We start from the raw sequence: 15,759 nt of genomic DNA on the forward strand, positions 1-15,759 counted from the left end.
CCAAGCACACCAAAATTGACTCGAGCAATGCGTATTCTCAGGCTTCCTGCTCTCCTCTGTCCTCAGTTAACCTCTCCCCTCCTCTTTGCCCTTGCCCGAGAGAGCGGCAACAATGGTGGAGCATGACGGGTATATGTCAACATCGTGTAAACGCTCCTCTTCAGCATGTCCGAACACGTGACGTGACTCAGCGAAACACAACGGCGGAAAAAAATGCCACTTGGACATCAGAGGACCGAGATCACCGAGCCAGCAAAAGAGGAAGGGAAACGATGAGAGGAATGCAGAAAAAAAATGAGGGCAGGGAGAGAGGAACATTGCCAAAGTGCAAATAGGCAGGGCAAAGCTGTGTAGAGAAGAAAGGGAAACTGAAGCATATAGTACCACTCTAATATCTAGTTATTTTTCAACTGTTGGTTGACTCAAACATTTCCATTTCATCCTAAGGAAATTCCAGTTCTTTCTCTCCTTTCTCTACCACTTCACTCAACTCCCTCTCCATTGCCATGGCAATGATGTTACAGTGAGTCACCTCCACATCTCCCTCCTCCTTAACACTACCAAGGAACACTGGAGCATGTAAGAGCGGGAGAGGGAGAGAGATTCAGGAGGAGAAATGGCTCTGTTTCCCTGGAAACAGACTGGGGGTCTCCCCAACCCCCATTGGTTCTCAACTGGTTGGAATCAGCTTGTTATAACAAAATTGCTTGAAGCCAACAGGGTCTCTGTTTCTAGGCTGTCTCTTATTTGCTCCATATGCATATGCTCATGTATGCATCTTGGTTCTAAGGCGGATATCGGGTCTGGACTTTGGATTTGAAGGATTTCTAGTTTTAAAACTGAAATTCCAAGACACAATATGATTGTATTCACAATCCCATTTCATCTGATAGACATCCCATTCCTCAGTTTGGGATGAGCATGCTAATTGAAAGTAATGGATTACAAGGGAAAACAACCTTAAGAAGATATTGTGGGTCAAGTCATTGTTTGACCAAAGTTATGAACCATTACATTTGAGAAGTTGGGAATGAGAATAATTCAATCATCTCCTGATGAAATAATTAATATCTAAAGTCAGTCAGTGAATAATTGGGTTAAAGAAATAACAGAAAATTTGTTCCAGTAAGGTGCATTATCTTCAAAAGATTCAATCCAGCTGCATGTAATTACGAAAAAAAACGCCACAGCGGCTTGAAAAAAACACCTCATTGTCATAAAGGATTCAGTTTAGGGTAAAAAGTAGGAAAAAGTTTGGTCAAATTTGAATTGGGGGATATTATTACGTGGTGGCAATCTGCCCGAGAGGGTGAATTTAGGGAAAACAACCCCGATCTGTAAGTGCTGCAAGAGAGTTGTTGGCTTGCTGGTGTGGAACGTTGATTTAATTTATTCTGGGCTCATAAGAATAGACAACTCAAAAATGGGATTCTTTCAAGACTTACTGAACTCAAAGAAACTGTAAGAGAACTGATTACTTCTAAGTCATACTTCACAAGGTTTTAAACAAATGTGAGTTTGACCGAACTGTTTTGCAATCCCTGCTGGTCTAGAGCAAAATCACAACTGGGAAATTGGTAACAATAAACATGTATGAAATCACCAAGATAAAGAAGATTAATGGAGCAATGTTTGTATGAGTGTTAATCATAAAACTAAATAAAAAGCAGAAATTCATCGTCAATGTCTCTAATTGAAAATAAAAGCTGTCACAGATCTTGTTAAGGTTCATATATATTTGTGCAGCTACATGCTTTTTATTTTGGCATCCGTACATGAACACAGTTGATTTGAAATAAAGCTGAAAGTATATAGAAAAATCCATCTTAAATTCTGTGACTTTAAATTTGTGTGTGTGTGTGTGTGTGTGTGTGTATGTATACATATATATGTATACATACATATATATATACATATATATATATATATATATATATACAATATTTAGCAATATATACAAGATTTAGCAATTTCCAAATATATTGAAAACTGGTGAAGTAAAAGGTTTAAAACAGATACATTTGTAGCTGATTTATTTGGTTGCAGCCACGAGGGAAGCATTCATCGTGCTGAAACAGAAAAAAAAAAATTGAAATTGAAAACCATAGATAACACAAAAGATTGTGAAAGCCAGTTTAGACCTAATATGCCTTTTGAGAAAATTCTCAAATGGAACGTGGAAGAGTATGTGCCAGAGTGATGGGAAACAAAAGGTGGGGAAACTGATGAGGAGCAGTTAATGATGCAAAACTTCCCATATCATCAGTCAAAGAGAAGCAGGCAATACACATGGAGGTATGTGTGATAAATGCACCTGGATCACCGGTATTAAATGATAACTATGAATCCTGAGGTCAACAAGTCTGTATTCGGATCAGATTTTCATCAAATTCAGCAAAACCGAGACCAGTGCTCAAGAATACGTATGCGCCATGAACAACATGAATACTGTGACAGTCACTAAGTTGTTTCCATTTTGATGATTTTGAATGCAGTGGTGAATGCACCCAGCAAAGATTTCAGTTAAGTTAAGATCTGGCCAAATTAAGGCTTCATTAGATCCCAAGAGTACTGTACTCCCCAACAGATCTCACGAATTCCATGCATCTTCGCGGAAAGACAGAGGCTGCAAAGAGAAAATTAAAAAAAAAAACTTAAACTTGTAATTACCGTATTTTTGTCCAGTTACTTGACAAACTTGACAACCCGGCAGCATAGTGGTACAGTTGTTAGTACCGCCTTTGCCTCACAGGGCATTGATCCTAGGGTGCTACGGCTTCCTCCCATAGGCCAAACACATGCAGTGGGTTAAATGAGGACTCTAAATTGTTTTTGCCGGTGAATGACGATGAATGACTTGCTCCATACTGGGGTCACACAATTCTTTTACTAGGCAGCGTAGGAGTATACAATTATTCATTTGTTCGTAGATGAAAATGTTCCTGTGGTGAGTGTTTTGAGTTCTAGGATAGTCTATAGGACAGCAGTTCCAATTTCACATGGAAAGCAAGACTCAACCTACTAAGCTACCTTGAGCTTCGTAGATCGGTGGAACTTAGCATGGCACCTGTGTGCGTAAATGTTGTTGAAGGTAAAATAACTCATCTGTTAACATGTAGCAACCTTATGAAAATTCATTAGAGCAAAGCAGACAGGACAGGTATGTTAACATCTCGTGGGCTGTTACTCTCCATACTCGAATTGTCTCCTACCCCCATGCCCTTAGTGTTTTTGCAAGTATGCATTCTCAATATACCGTAATAAACCCTTTTTTGAATACTTTCGTGTTCGTCCTGTATTACGTTGCAGACCATCAGCCTTATTTTGAAGTCGTAAATACAACAATTCTGTGAACAATGTATATCAACTGCACCATAAAGACAGAATTTGTACTCTTGTGGGTAAATAAATTCCCATGCATGAGTGAGAGTATAGATGTAAGATCTGGCTGTGTGAGATGGCACATTTTTATCAAAGAGGGTTTCTCTTGGCACTGCCTCTTGATCTCTGCTTCCCCTCTGCACGCCTGCTATCTTCCACAATGATGTCACATAATGATAGCAGGCGAGCTATAACACTCGCATATAAGACTGCTGTCTGTCTTCTGTCGCAGCCCTCAGTCGGCATCTTTGATGCAAAAATGCTTGTTGTTTTTTTTTTTTTTTTTTTGCAATTATAAAGTATAATCTTACAATTTTTCGACATTTATACACATTTTTCCATAAGCTCCCACCCTGGGGGCTCAGGACGATGAAGAGGCTGTAAATAATGAAATAAGAAGGGAGAAAAATATATCAAAAGCAAGGCAAATCAATTTTTCTTTGACAATTCAACAACTCACTTCTTTTTTTCACTTTGTGTGACTATATTCCATGTTTGTGCTGTTGACTGAATTTCATTTTTACTGTTTCTAAGTTGATAGACTGGACCGTTACTTACATAACCGTATATACTGTCTACTGTCGTATGTGCGTGTGGTAGTGTTTGCTGTTCTGGCATGCAAGAGTGACAAATAATAATAATGCTACAGTAAAATTGAATTCACAGTGTTCTCTCAGTCACAATATTCAGTTAACTATCTCAAATATTTTTTTCCCAAGTAAACATATTTTTCAACCAACTGCTCGCTTCAGTTATTGTGCATATTCTTATCGGGAGGACGCACGGCTCAACCAGTACAACTGTCAGAGCCAGATAATCTGCCGAAATCAGGAGTCAGGTATCTCTGTCAGTGGAGTTTTCTTTTTCATTTCACTCAGGCCCTCTAACAGGAGTCCTACAGTGTCTTTCTCAAAGCCTGTGAAAATAATCCACTTAGCTAATATTTGAGCATGTCTGGAGTAGTGTGTAAACTCAATTTCAAGTGCTGAACAGATACACATCCCCAACCACTTACCACAATTCATAACTTCAATGTTTTCCAGCACAGCAAATACTTTTAAAGGTCTAAATGCTTTAATGAAGTAGAACAAATGCTGCTAATGTGCTGTATTTTGTTTCCATAGGTCTTGAAAGCAATTTGCTTGCTTGATTACTTCTTGCTCTAATGTAATTCCAACATATTTTGTAAAAGAGTACAGTCGTGAGCTGGAAGAAAAGCTTGTTGTGAGAAAAGAAAAGAATAAATCACTATTGTTGCTGCAGAATTATTACATTCAAATTTTCCTCTTTGCAATAATTTCACATGACAAAGTGTATTCCAAATTCGTGTATTACAGTGCTTGAATACTTTAAAATTGGATATCTGTCAATTGCTTATGATCGTTTCCAAATTTCAAACTCATAGAATAATAGACGGGCAATTTTCACATACACGTTGAAAAACAAAAGGAGCACACTATTATGTGTCCTTTAAAAATAACTCGTATTCATGACATCATGGCCCCTCACAAATGGAGACAATTCATTTACTACAGAGAATACAATTTACAAAGCACTTAACAGAACTGTAAACTGCCTTTGTGATGCCCAAGCCCCAACTGCTGAAATCAATAGCATTGCATCTTTCTTTACTTGGTTCTTCAGGCTCTTTCCCTTTTAACACAGGATCACTGTATTAACATCCTTCAAGTCCGCCCTCAGACACTCAAATCCAGCGGTTAAATCAATATGTACAGAACATATAATACACACAGTGTAAACAGACAACACAGAAAGTGCTGTGGCTGCTTACGAGTAAAATTTGCTCGGAGCCGAAACAAAAGGTCATCAAAATCGGTTTAATCAAAGAAATCGAGTCAAACACCTTGTTCCATTAATTATTAAATGAAAGGGACACAAAGATAATGTGAATGAGCTCCTTTCTCTCACCCACGTTAATTAAGACTTTGCCCAGTAATAAGCTATCAGAAAATAATAACCTTCAAATTCTCTGATTAAAATCTCCATCAGTCTCAAAATCAGGAAACTGAAGAGACACGGGTATCAAATTAAGACACAATACTCCCCCTCCAGTAATATCTACTGCAGTAGTACCCTCATTTTGTCTCAGATGAGCAGCAGATAGATGTGGGCAGTGCCTTCGCTTGGATCAGGGAATGAGCGAAGCATTTTAACTGTTGATTGAAAGTGACCTTGGTCTAATTGCAATTGGTCAAATTGTAGTACAGACATGTTATTTTGCTAATGATTGTGAGATTTGGACTTATTTCAAACTTCATTTTGTTGATGAGATGTTACAGTTTTCTTTAATTTTGTTGGACAATAAATCGCAATAGGTTGTTTATCTCTTGTTTTGACTGCCCTCTCTCACTTTATCAATTCTCCTCTTTTTTTTTTTTGTCATTCCTCTCCTCTCTGGCTGTCTCAGGGCTGAGGTTGTGCCGCCCTCCAGCTCTGCTCCTCTGAGCCAGGATGACATCATCACAAAGCTGCCTCATCCTTGAAGTACCTATTTATCACTCTGATCATCAGCAGCCTCACCTGTGAACATGAACACACACACACACACACACACACACATACACACACAATGGCAAGTACAGATAGCCAAACAGGTCTGTAAGATTGAAAGTGTAAAGAAAAGAGATAGAGCAAAAGAGAATGAAAGAGAAGTGAACAGAGAGTTCAAGGGGGAAGGCTGATCCCACAGAAACCTCTAACTTTGTACTTTTCTGAAAAAGGGATTCTGATACACCACAGCATATAGACAATTCTGGTGAGTGACAGGTGGGACCATGGAGGGAAAATATCAATATAAAGGAGAGAGGGTAACCAGACAACCTTCATCATCCTCCTCGAGAATGAGGATCTAACTCCGCTCGGGTGGCGCCATATGTCCTTCCTCCTAGACACAATTCTATGTAACATTTCCAGAGTGCTCGCAGCGCTGACAGCATTCTAGCCGCTGCAAGGTGGATGACTGAATGAAGCGGAGCCACAAAGACAAAACATGCCAATAAACAATGCTACGAACACACTGGCTACTGCCTGCCTTTCCAGAATGCTTTCATTCTAATCAGGGTGCATAAGTGTAGGCGGATGTGTGAGTCCGCTGATGTTTTTTTTTTTTTTACAGGTGCCGTGTTCTTACAGAGCAATGGATCAGTAGCAGATACTACAAACCTCCAGCAGGAATTACTGCACATTACAGAATGTTTCCTGTGAAATACTGTGCATGGTTCATGACAAAGTACAAACTTTTTCAAGGTTTATGGAATAAAACCAAAGCAGCATGACCATGATCATGGTCTTTGCATAGTCCTGGGAAAATGCAGATGTCAACATCATCTCATAAACGTAAACCGCAAAATATTGTTTTTTCAAATATAACACATTTCAAATATTTCCGATACCGATGTTTCACTTGTAAGCTGCTCTCTTACAGAGCCAACATGCTTCTTGCTCTTTATAAGGCACGGAATCTTTATTCTTAATCCTCGGAGAAACAACTGCAGAGTACGAAAAACAAAGTGGGAAGTAACAAAACTCCGGCATCCATATTTGATCTGAACTGGACTGATGTAAATAATTTTTTTTTTTCTTGTATATTTGATAAAAAAGCTGTAGGGGGGCTGACTCACATAGTCATGGAAGGCCTTGGCCTCACTGGAATGTTCACACGTGTCTCTTCTTTCCGGAGCAGCACAGTACAGGTCCCAGAAAACACTGAAATACACAGCCAGACAGAAATGCGCAGGACAATTACTCAAAATTGAGTTGTGAAAAAATGTAATCTTTGAAAGCCAGATATTGACTTTTGTATACAAGTGTAGTGTTACATTTAACAGTTCCACTTTGAGGAATGTAATGGAAATTAAAATTTTATAAAGTTTACTTTGAAGGACCAGTAAGATAAAGACAAGAAAACCACTCACCACCACCACGAGTGGAGGAACCCAGGAGGTTCGCCTAATGTGATGTTCTTCTCCCATCGTATCTGAACGGACAGAAAAAGCCAATTTTGAAATGTATTGAGCATTGAAAGTCATTCTCCACACGGTCAGTGAGAGCGTGTTGGAATTCTTCCACACATCCCATAATATAATTGTATTTCGATTCTCCAGCCACAGATTCATAAATGGATAATTGGAGTCCCCTGAAACTCCTGAAAAACCCATACATTATCCACCCTACTTAGAGTGGTTTCTTCCTTTTTTTTTCAAGACTCAAAAACCGTCAGTCTTAACTGACTTCCATGCTATTTTTAAAAAGTATTTTCCAGTATTGATTGTACAGTGCTGTAGAATGAGGTACAGCGGATGTGCCTGTGGGTCTGTATGTGGTTTTGAATTATTTTTAAGTACCCACCATTGGTGCACCTTCTAGCAGAGGTATTTACAAAGCTGAGCTGAATCACTGCACGCTCTTGTGAATACAACATTAACTAGTTACAGGTTTGATGCTCTTTAGCTCGCGTGCTCTTGTGCTCGTTGTTTTGAAATGTGAAGAAATGAAGGGCCTCACAGGCCAAGACCTCCTTGTTGCAGTTGTCAAGATGTGATTTGACATTTATTGTCTGGGGGAGAAACTTAGTGATGTCAGGATCACTGTCAGAAAGGTGCAAAAGGGGTAGAGGTTCAGAAAAATCTCCTCACCAGCAGCCAAACCCTGAAAATTGCCTGAAAATATGATGCACACTTGACCAAAAGGTGTGTTTCTACGCGTTTGCTTCCAGTGACAAGAAAGGTGTGAGAGAATCACGCCTATTGTAGGTTTAATTGTCATTTAACAACCATAATGATATCCGTATAGTCAAATTTTAAAGTCTACAAAAGACGCAACACTAAATGATTTCACTGACAGTCAAGGAGCTGAGAGACACGCAAAAAATTACTGTAGCCATAAATTTGAATTATTTTTTGCATCATGCACCACCTAACAGTTTTCATAGAAATGGAAGTGCCTGCCTCGGATGCTGTAACCAGTGTGTGTTCTTGATCCGCCCGAATTAAGCTTGCATATAAATTCCACTCATGTGTACATACATACAAAGACATACGCGCTGCGCACACGTTAACAGTCTTAAGTGCAGCTGCGGGCAGTGGTCAAGACGCCTGTCCAACTATGACGTTATTGTTTAGTCTGCCTTTCCTCTATATAAACATACTTGTATCACTCACATCTCTTTTTATTTCCCTTCATTTATACGGGCACAAGATTTTAAGAGTACTGAGTCACCTGTTTTAATAGCAGCGAGAAAAACAGCCACAGCTGAACGAGTGCATTTTGATCAGACTGTCCTGACCCAAGCTGGGGATAAGACACACTGTCTTTTGGGAGGAATACCATGCTTTGAAGATCTGAGTTGGTCAAATGTTTCTGAAACTGATTCTAGTTGATAAGTTTCCAATGGGTCCAGCCAGAGTTAATTGTTCACAGCAGTTTATCAACTTAAAACACCAGCAGTTTTAATATGCAACAAGAACCTCCCCCACCCCCAACCTGATATTTTAGTCACATTTTGTGAATACTGGCTCCATCCTACAGCCACATTTTCCAGAGACTGCACAAACTCAGCCAATGTTTGCGTCCAGCAAGGATACAAACATCGCCATCCTGGATCTGAAAACTATACAGCACTCACAAATCTGCACAGGGTGTGTTTTCAGTGGCCTATACCTTTTTTCTGGTAGCTTCAAAACTATTAAAAAAAAAAAAAAAAAAAATGTAGTTACCATTCCTGACCTTTAGCCATTTTCTGATGTTTCAGGAGCTTTGTGTCATCAGATCTTTTAATCCACTTAAGAATACATTGTTGCAAGGCCTTTCATTTAAGTACTTCATCATTGGCTGATAAATGATCATGTAATGCACATGGGCTCCAGAGGCTCCTCTCTGGGCCAACATGATGTGCATGTTGATATCTGCAGGGAAAGAAAAGGGACCTGAGCTAACGGCTCAGCATCAAACCAAAATTGAAAAATATATTTGTCAAAAAAAAGAGGGTAACAATCAAAGGTCTTGTTGAGCAGATGGATTTCGTGAAGGGTCTTAACAAAAAAAAAAAACAAAGTCATGCAGCTCCTATCACAGGCTGAGCATTTGTAAGTGGAAAAGTACGGAGTCGAACTGAGTGGTTTGAGAGGGACAGTCATAGGCAGGAAACTGGCAGAAAACAGAGAATGGCCCATTCACATAATTATTTCATTGATGACTATGTGTGTTACGGGTCTCCCTATAGGTTTGTGAGCATGGGTGATGAGACCAGACCATAATGATTACTGAATATTGAGTAGGATAGACAAATAACTTGCAGGTGGGAGTGAGGACAGTGCCACAGAGGAAGAAAACCAACAATAAAGTAATGCCAGAAATTGTTTTCAACCCCTCAATAATAACCGGTATTTAAGAAAATGTATTTTTTCCTCCTCTGCTTCTTCATCTTATTAGTTAAGTGAATACATGGACCCCTTTCTCCTAATTTGGCTCCTAATAAGGTTCATCGCTATTTTTTCTTATATTGTTTATTGCATCCTTATTTTTTTTCCAAAATAAGAATAATACTGTAGCGAGTCATGAATGTTGGGGTTTATGCTGATGCTTGTTTTCTGTGGGATTTTGGGGTTGCTGGGAATTTTGTGGGTGTGGTTTGGGGTGCAAGGATTTTTTTTTTTTTACCTGGAATAGAGCGGGAACAGTGAGTTGTATTGCAGGCTTGTGTAGCATGGCCAACAACAGCAACTGCTTATTAAACAGACGTTTTACCGTCAACCGGGTGTTTTCCCTGACTAAAACGCTACAATATTAACAATATCATCTGGATCAGAAACTGTCAGTTATCTAAATGCAAAGGTTTTAAGTCGTTCGTGAGCGTACAGCTTTTCAGAATCTGTAACGATCTTCATTTTTGCCATTTAAGTTTCACCAGTGGCCAAATCCCAGTGTGCATTCCCCTCTGTGACATTACAGCAAAACGCCCCGCAACCCCCGACACACTGACAAGGACAGAGCAAGAGAGATTTATGGTTCTACAGTGCTCATTCACAGTGCAATTATAGACAGTATGTAGTTCCATGGTGACATCACAGCTGGAAACGGAGAGGCCTTGGACGAAACAACAACCAACATTACTCCTTCTTGTGTGATATCGCTTAATTAAACTGGTGAGGACGCCATTCAGGAGAGCTGGGTACGGCGTGGTTCTTCCCCATATGAGATCACAGCAATCATGCCGGCCATCTGTTCAGTTGAACGTGTTTATATTGTTTGTAGTTGCCCGTGTGGCGAAACTGTGAGTTTCTGACTTTGGGCTTTGGGTTTAGGTATTTTGAATCCTAGTTGGGATTTTTGGGTTCTTGTTTCCTGAGGCGGGGGACACAGTATAAACAGATGTGGATGATAAAAAAAGAGGATAACAGGCTTTTAAAGCTATGTCTTGCTAAACCCCAGTATTCCAACAAGAACTACTTTGCTTAATTCTTACCCTCTGTGTGTTGGGGTGTGTGTGTGTGTGATCGTGTTAGTTTGTGTTCGTTTTCTGTGTATTGTATATAAGCAAGCGGCTGTGTTTATACTAGTTGCACTTTTAGCTAATGTGCACCCACACTTGAAAACAACACCGCCTGTCCTTTTCATCTCCCACATCTGTGGAAGAGAGAGCAAGTGATATGGCAGAGAAAAAAGGGGTTTTTGCGCATGTGCACAAACATGCACACAAAGTCAGTGATGAGAATCGGTGCCAAACGATGATGTAACCTTTTTCATCCCTCTCTCTTTGTTCTCCATTTCCTCTGGCTGATGTACAAGCCTCTGGCCACTGTCTGCTGAATTGTAATTTACCATAATTTCAAGTGAAAAGTGAAGTACAAGAATCAACTGACCTTATATTCACCCCTTCACTTTTTAACCTCTGAGGAATTAAAGCGAAGGGGATGCGCTCATGTCATAGATAGAAATGTTGATACAAAAAAATTAAGTGCGACTTTGCGAAAATAAGCAAAAAGTTAAGAAACATATTGGGTAAATAAATTGAAATGTATGGACTGGGGCAGAGCCAGTTAGGAAAAATAAGCAAAAGTTAAGAAACATATTGGGTAAATAAACTGAAATATATGGACCGGGGCAGAGCCAGTATGCTGGTCGGCACACAATGGCAGAAGACGCCCGGCTCCGGGCAAAAACACACTCACTCTCTATCTCTATTAGCTCCTGCTCACCTCCTGTTAATGCATCATTGATGTTAAAAAGCTTGTCTGCGGCTTCCAACCTGTTGGCTCAGCACTGTTGGCTCAGCCGGGCTAATTCACTCAGCCTCGACGGCTGTTGCACACACCGCCCAAGGTTCAGGCCATCCTTCAGTGTGGAATTCATACGTGCTCGTGTGAACTCTTGACACTTGACAAAACGCTGAACGTTCTTGACACTCACCTCCGAGAGAAAGGTCTGTGCTGACTTCTGTGCGCCTACATGCAGCAAATACTCGTACACGTACAGAGCTAACCTGCGCAAACGGAGAAGAAGGAAACAAAAACAGACAAGTAGGTTAATATATTAACTGTGTGTTCATGCTGATAAAAATAGAATGATGGTTACATTTAAGGGGTATAAAAATTGACCAGGATGACGCTTAATGTGAAATCTACCAGTTTTCTCTCCCTTATTGGAAATAAATAATCTGATAAGAATGCCCCCAGAGGGACTTCCCCATACAACACCTCGACCCCTGTGCCTCCAGCAGGCTCTCCATGCCTCTGATCACAGTTAGAATTAATTACAAGCTTGATTTGTTAATCAATTCTCCAGTCGGTGTCTATACGTTACTCCTAATAGCCACTTCCAGGGAGTTGTCCTGTGATTATCTACCAAGTCTTTAAATACAAGATAAACATTGACCGGCAGGAGATCAATAGCACATCCTAAAGACCCCCTGTAGATTTGGTGAGGTGTAAGGTAAAGGCATTAAGTAACTGGTTGGAATTATGAACGACATTATGTTTGTTATGAATTAGCATCGGACGATATTTAAGACACCAAGTTAAACCCTGCTAAACTCTACAGGGGCAAATGTGTTTGATTAAAAAGGCGACCAGTTGACAAATTCTATGCTTTCACTTTTCGGTAATTTCAGACACTCTGACACTTATGCAAAACAAATTGTGATCCTGTTAGCTAATATAACCAATTAGAATGAAAATGCAGAGATGATATAAAATTCATGTACCTCTTACTACCACTGGATGCATTTTTAACAACTCTTGTCATTTTCAACAATTCTGAAGGTTCAAATACAGTGAAACTAACTACTAATGCAAGAACCGTAAAAAGGTAAAAATGACAAAGACATGCGCATGATCTATGGCTTTTGTTCCATTTGTTTACATCACAATACAATAGCTGGAGACATGTCTTGTAGACACTTACCAAATATTCAAACTGTTTTTTTTTAAATTCCTATTAGCCACGCAAGTTATATGAATAGTGACATTCCCATATTACATCCTGAAATAGATTGCTATTACAGAATTTGTCAGCAGGTTTCTCAGGCTTTTTTTTTTTTTTTTTTCAAAAGCCAAAATTGCATAATTTATCATAGTGATGGATTTTAAATAGAAAACAACTGTCAGATCTAGAAATGTAAATAATGGAAAATGTCTGGTTGTATTTTTCAATATTGATGAGGGTCTTGAGTTTTTCGCACAACTTCTGCTGAAAGCTGCAAACCGAGATGCCCCTTTGGTTAAAATAAAATTCTCCAGACAAGATTGTCTGCCTGTCCAAACATGATGGACTGCACACCTTTCCGTTCTATATACAGGTGCTCTGTCTATCCACCCTGTTCTCCACCCTGCACCTACTTTTTTTTTCCTCACTTCATCGCTATCATCTCAGTCTCACCCCTTCTACCTTTTGCAATTTCACGTTATCTGATCCATCACACTTTTTTTAGAATGAGTCGATGTTTGTTTAATGATGAAATAATGTTAGGAGTAAAGGGGAAGATCTACCCCTCTACTCCTCGCTGTTTCTCTCCCTCCACCCGGCCCAACATTTAGCCAAAGAAGTAGAGACAAAATGCTTTAGAGGAACAAGGTTAACGGTACGATGAGACGCTCAACGAAACTTATGACACCTCAACAACTGAACATGAATAAAAGATTTTGACTATGTTTTTTTGTTCTTTCTTTTCCAAGGCACTGAACAACTGCACATTTTTCAAAGCAAACTTACTCTATAATGTGGTTTTGCATTGTTAACCTGTCTAAATTTTTCCCCTGCGAGCCCTCGGCCGAACTCATCTCATGTATCTGCAACCAATACATTGAAAGTGCTGCCAGTGAACCCGAAAGCATGCATGAATGAATCAACTGAATCAGTGAGACTGAAAAAAAGAATCAGAGGCTTGTCCTGTATTCAGTCAGCGATCTATCAATGTGCAAAAACGCTTCCTCGTCTAGTAGCGGCGTGCCGGGCAGTCTGGCTGCTTTGACCTGTGATCGATTTTGCAAATCTATGATGTGACCTCATGCTTTCATGCAAGAAAAGAGATAAAAAAAAAATGTAAGCTTAGCATGGAGCAGAAGAATAATGAGGCTGAAGGTGAGAAGAAACATCATTCACAACAATTTGCACATAAATCAGATCAATGTCTCTCCTACTTAGTGGTTTTCTCCCTCTAATTCAACATATTGGAATAACATTCTTGATAAAGTATGAAATGTGACGCTTTTTCACAGTCTTGCAATTGCTCCTCTTCTCAGTCAACTCCGAGTAACCATTAGAAATTAAAGTCATAGTTCAGAGGAGCTGACAGCCAGCGAGCCTGAACAGTCAAAGAACAGGCTTAGCCTAATGACGAAAGCCGGAAGACATGGTGATCCTGCCTTGTTACTCGGCTTCACAAAGAGGAGAGCAGCCTGGAGCTCAACCACACCCTTGTCTTACGGAGAAAAAAAATAGGATCAGCATTTCAAGACTGATAGATCACTGTTAATCAATTAAGTAAGGAGTCTGGCAGGGATTCAAATCACACCAGATGGTAGCATCAGTGTTTGAATTCTTCTTCTTCTTTTTTTTTTTTTATTTCACGGCAATATTTCAATGAATTATCCACAGATTATTGTAGACATGATATAAATCACAAAACTGAAAAAAGTAATAATAATTAAGATTTAGTGACTGTGATGTTGACAAAGCTTCAAAACCCATGTCAACAAAATCAGTAAAAGGAGAAATAAAAAAACACATTTAACATCTGGTTAATTAACATGCCTCATTTATTAGAGATTTATTGTCATCTGACTGCTAGATCTATGACAAATATGTAATGCAAGCCCAGTTTCTGAATATGTGACTAAGATATAGACAGTTACATTAGTCCATTTAAATTGAGGTGCTTTTACTTTTGAGTCTTTCTTTAAAATTAGATTTTGGATGCGTCAAACAAAAGGAAACTGTTTCTGCCCACAGGAAGTGATAAACACAAAGTGTCTCTTAAAGAGCAGTTAGAGAGTGAATCGGTCACTTAACTCTGGCTTGTATTTTCGGTTAGTCTGGAAACCAGACAAATCGGAGAGCATTTTCCTCGCTAAAATGGGGCTGGGGGCTCTGCCATACAGGTCCCCATCTGGCCTGATGGGAAGCCGCCAATCGCAATAATAAATAATAAATGGTTTCATTTCACGGGTAGAAATTTCCAACAACCGCCAAATCGCTCGCCATTGAGCGGTTCTGTTGAATCAAACAAACAATCAGACAATATTAAACCAAAGCAGATGGTAATTTTTTTTTTTTTTTCTTGTACCCGTGGTATTTCCTGTGTGCTGGGGTTCAACAAGGCAGGTAGTGGAGATGCTGTCTCTTCTTCATTTGAGCAGAAAAAACTTGACTTAGAAGGCAATTAAAACCTTGCAGCTTGATGTTCTCTGTTTGTTTCTGACATGATTTCTTATTTTAAAGGTATTTACGGTTAAGTTACACACCAGGCAAGTGACAAGTTTAGAGAAAAAAAAAAATGCAATTCCTCTCTGAAAGTGATCAGTTCACGGTTTCAAGGAAACATGACAGTTTGAATCACAAAAACAATTCTAGCACTATAGTACTGTATTATATGCTGTGATTTAAATGTCTTTTTTGAGCCATGTAAACGCTTTGTTGAATTCTGCTGTTTTGCAACAGTGACTGCGCTAATTCAGGCACTGTTTCTCTGCTTTGCGCTGAGCCTTTTCATATGAAACTAGATTTTGTCTTTGTGCTCCAGCTGGCCTATAACTGTTTACTTGTAATCTGTGTTTATAAAGCCCAGCTGACATTTTAGTCAGTCTCATTTCCATATTGCTTTGTCTGAGTTCGGATATGTTTTTAGCAGCCTTCGAATTTGAA

The 15,759-nt window shown here is 39.4% G+C and overlaps 1 protein-coding gene across 1 annotated transcript in view; it reads right to left on the reverse strand.

Annotated features, from left to right (window-relative positions):
* The window catches only part of LOC147218483 (single-stranded DNA-binding protein 2), a 51,740-nt gene that overhangs the window by 18,094 nt on the left and 17,887 nt on the right, over positions 1 to 15,759 (reverse strand). The window contains exons 2-4 of the mRNA XM_086173426.1: positions 11,809 to 11,881; positions 7,317 to 7,378; positions 7,023 to 7,107 (exon numbers count right to left, since the gene is read on the reverse strand). Of these exons, the coding sequence (XP_086029552.1) occupies positions 7,023 to 7,107; positions 7,317 to 7,378; positions 11,809 to 11,881 (220 nt within the window). The remainder of the gene's footprint in view (positions 1 to 7,022; positions 7,108 to 7,316; positions 7,379 to 11,808; positions 11,882 to 15,759) is intronic.

Source organism: Fistularia commersonii, chromosome 26 (genome assembly GCF_037954325.1).
Source record: "Fistularia commersonii isolate RoL2024-O1a breed Wild chromosome 26, RoL_Fcom_v1.0, whole genome shotgun sequence".
Taxonomy (NCBI): Eukaryota; Metazoa; Chordata; class Actinopteri; order Syngnathiformes; family Fistulariidae; genus Fistularia; species Fistularia commersonii.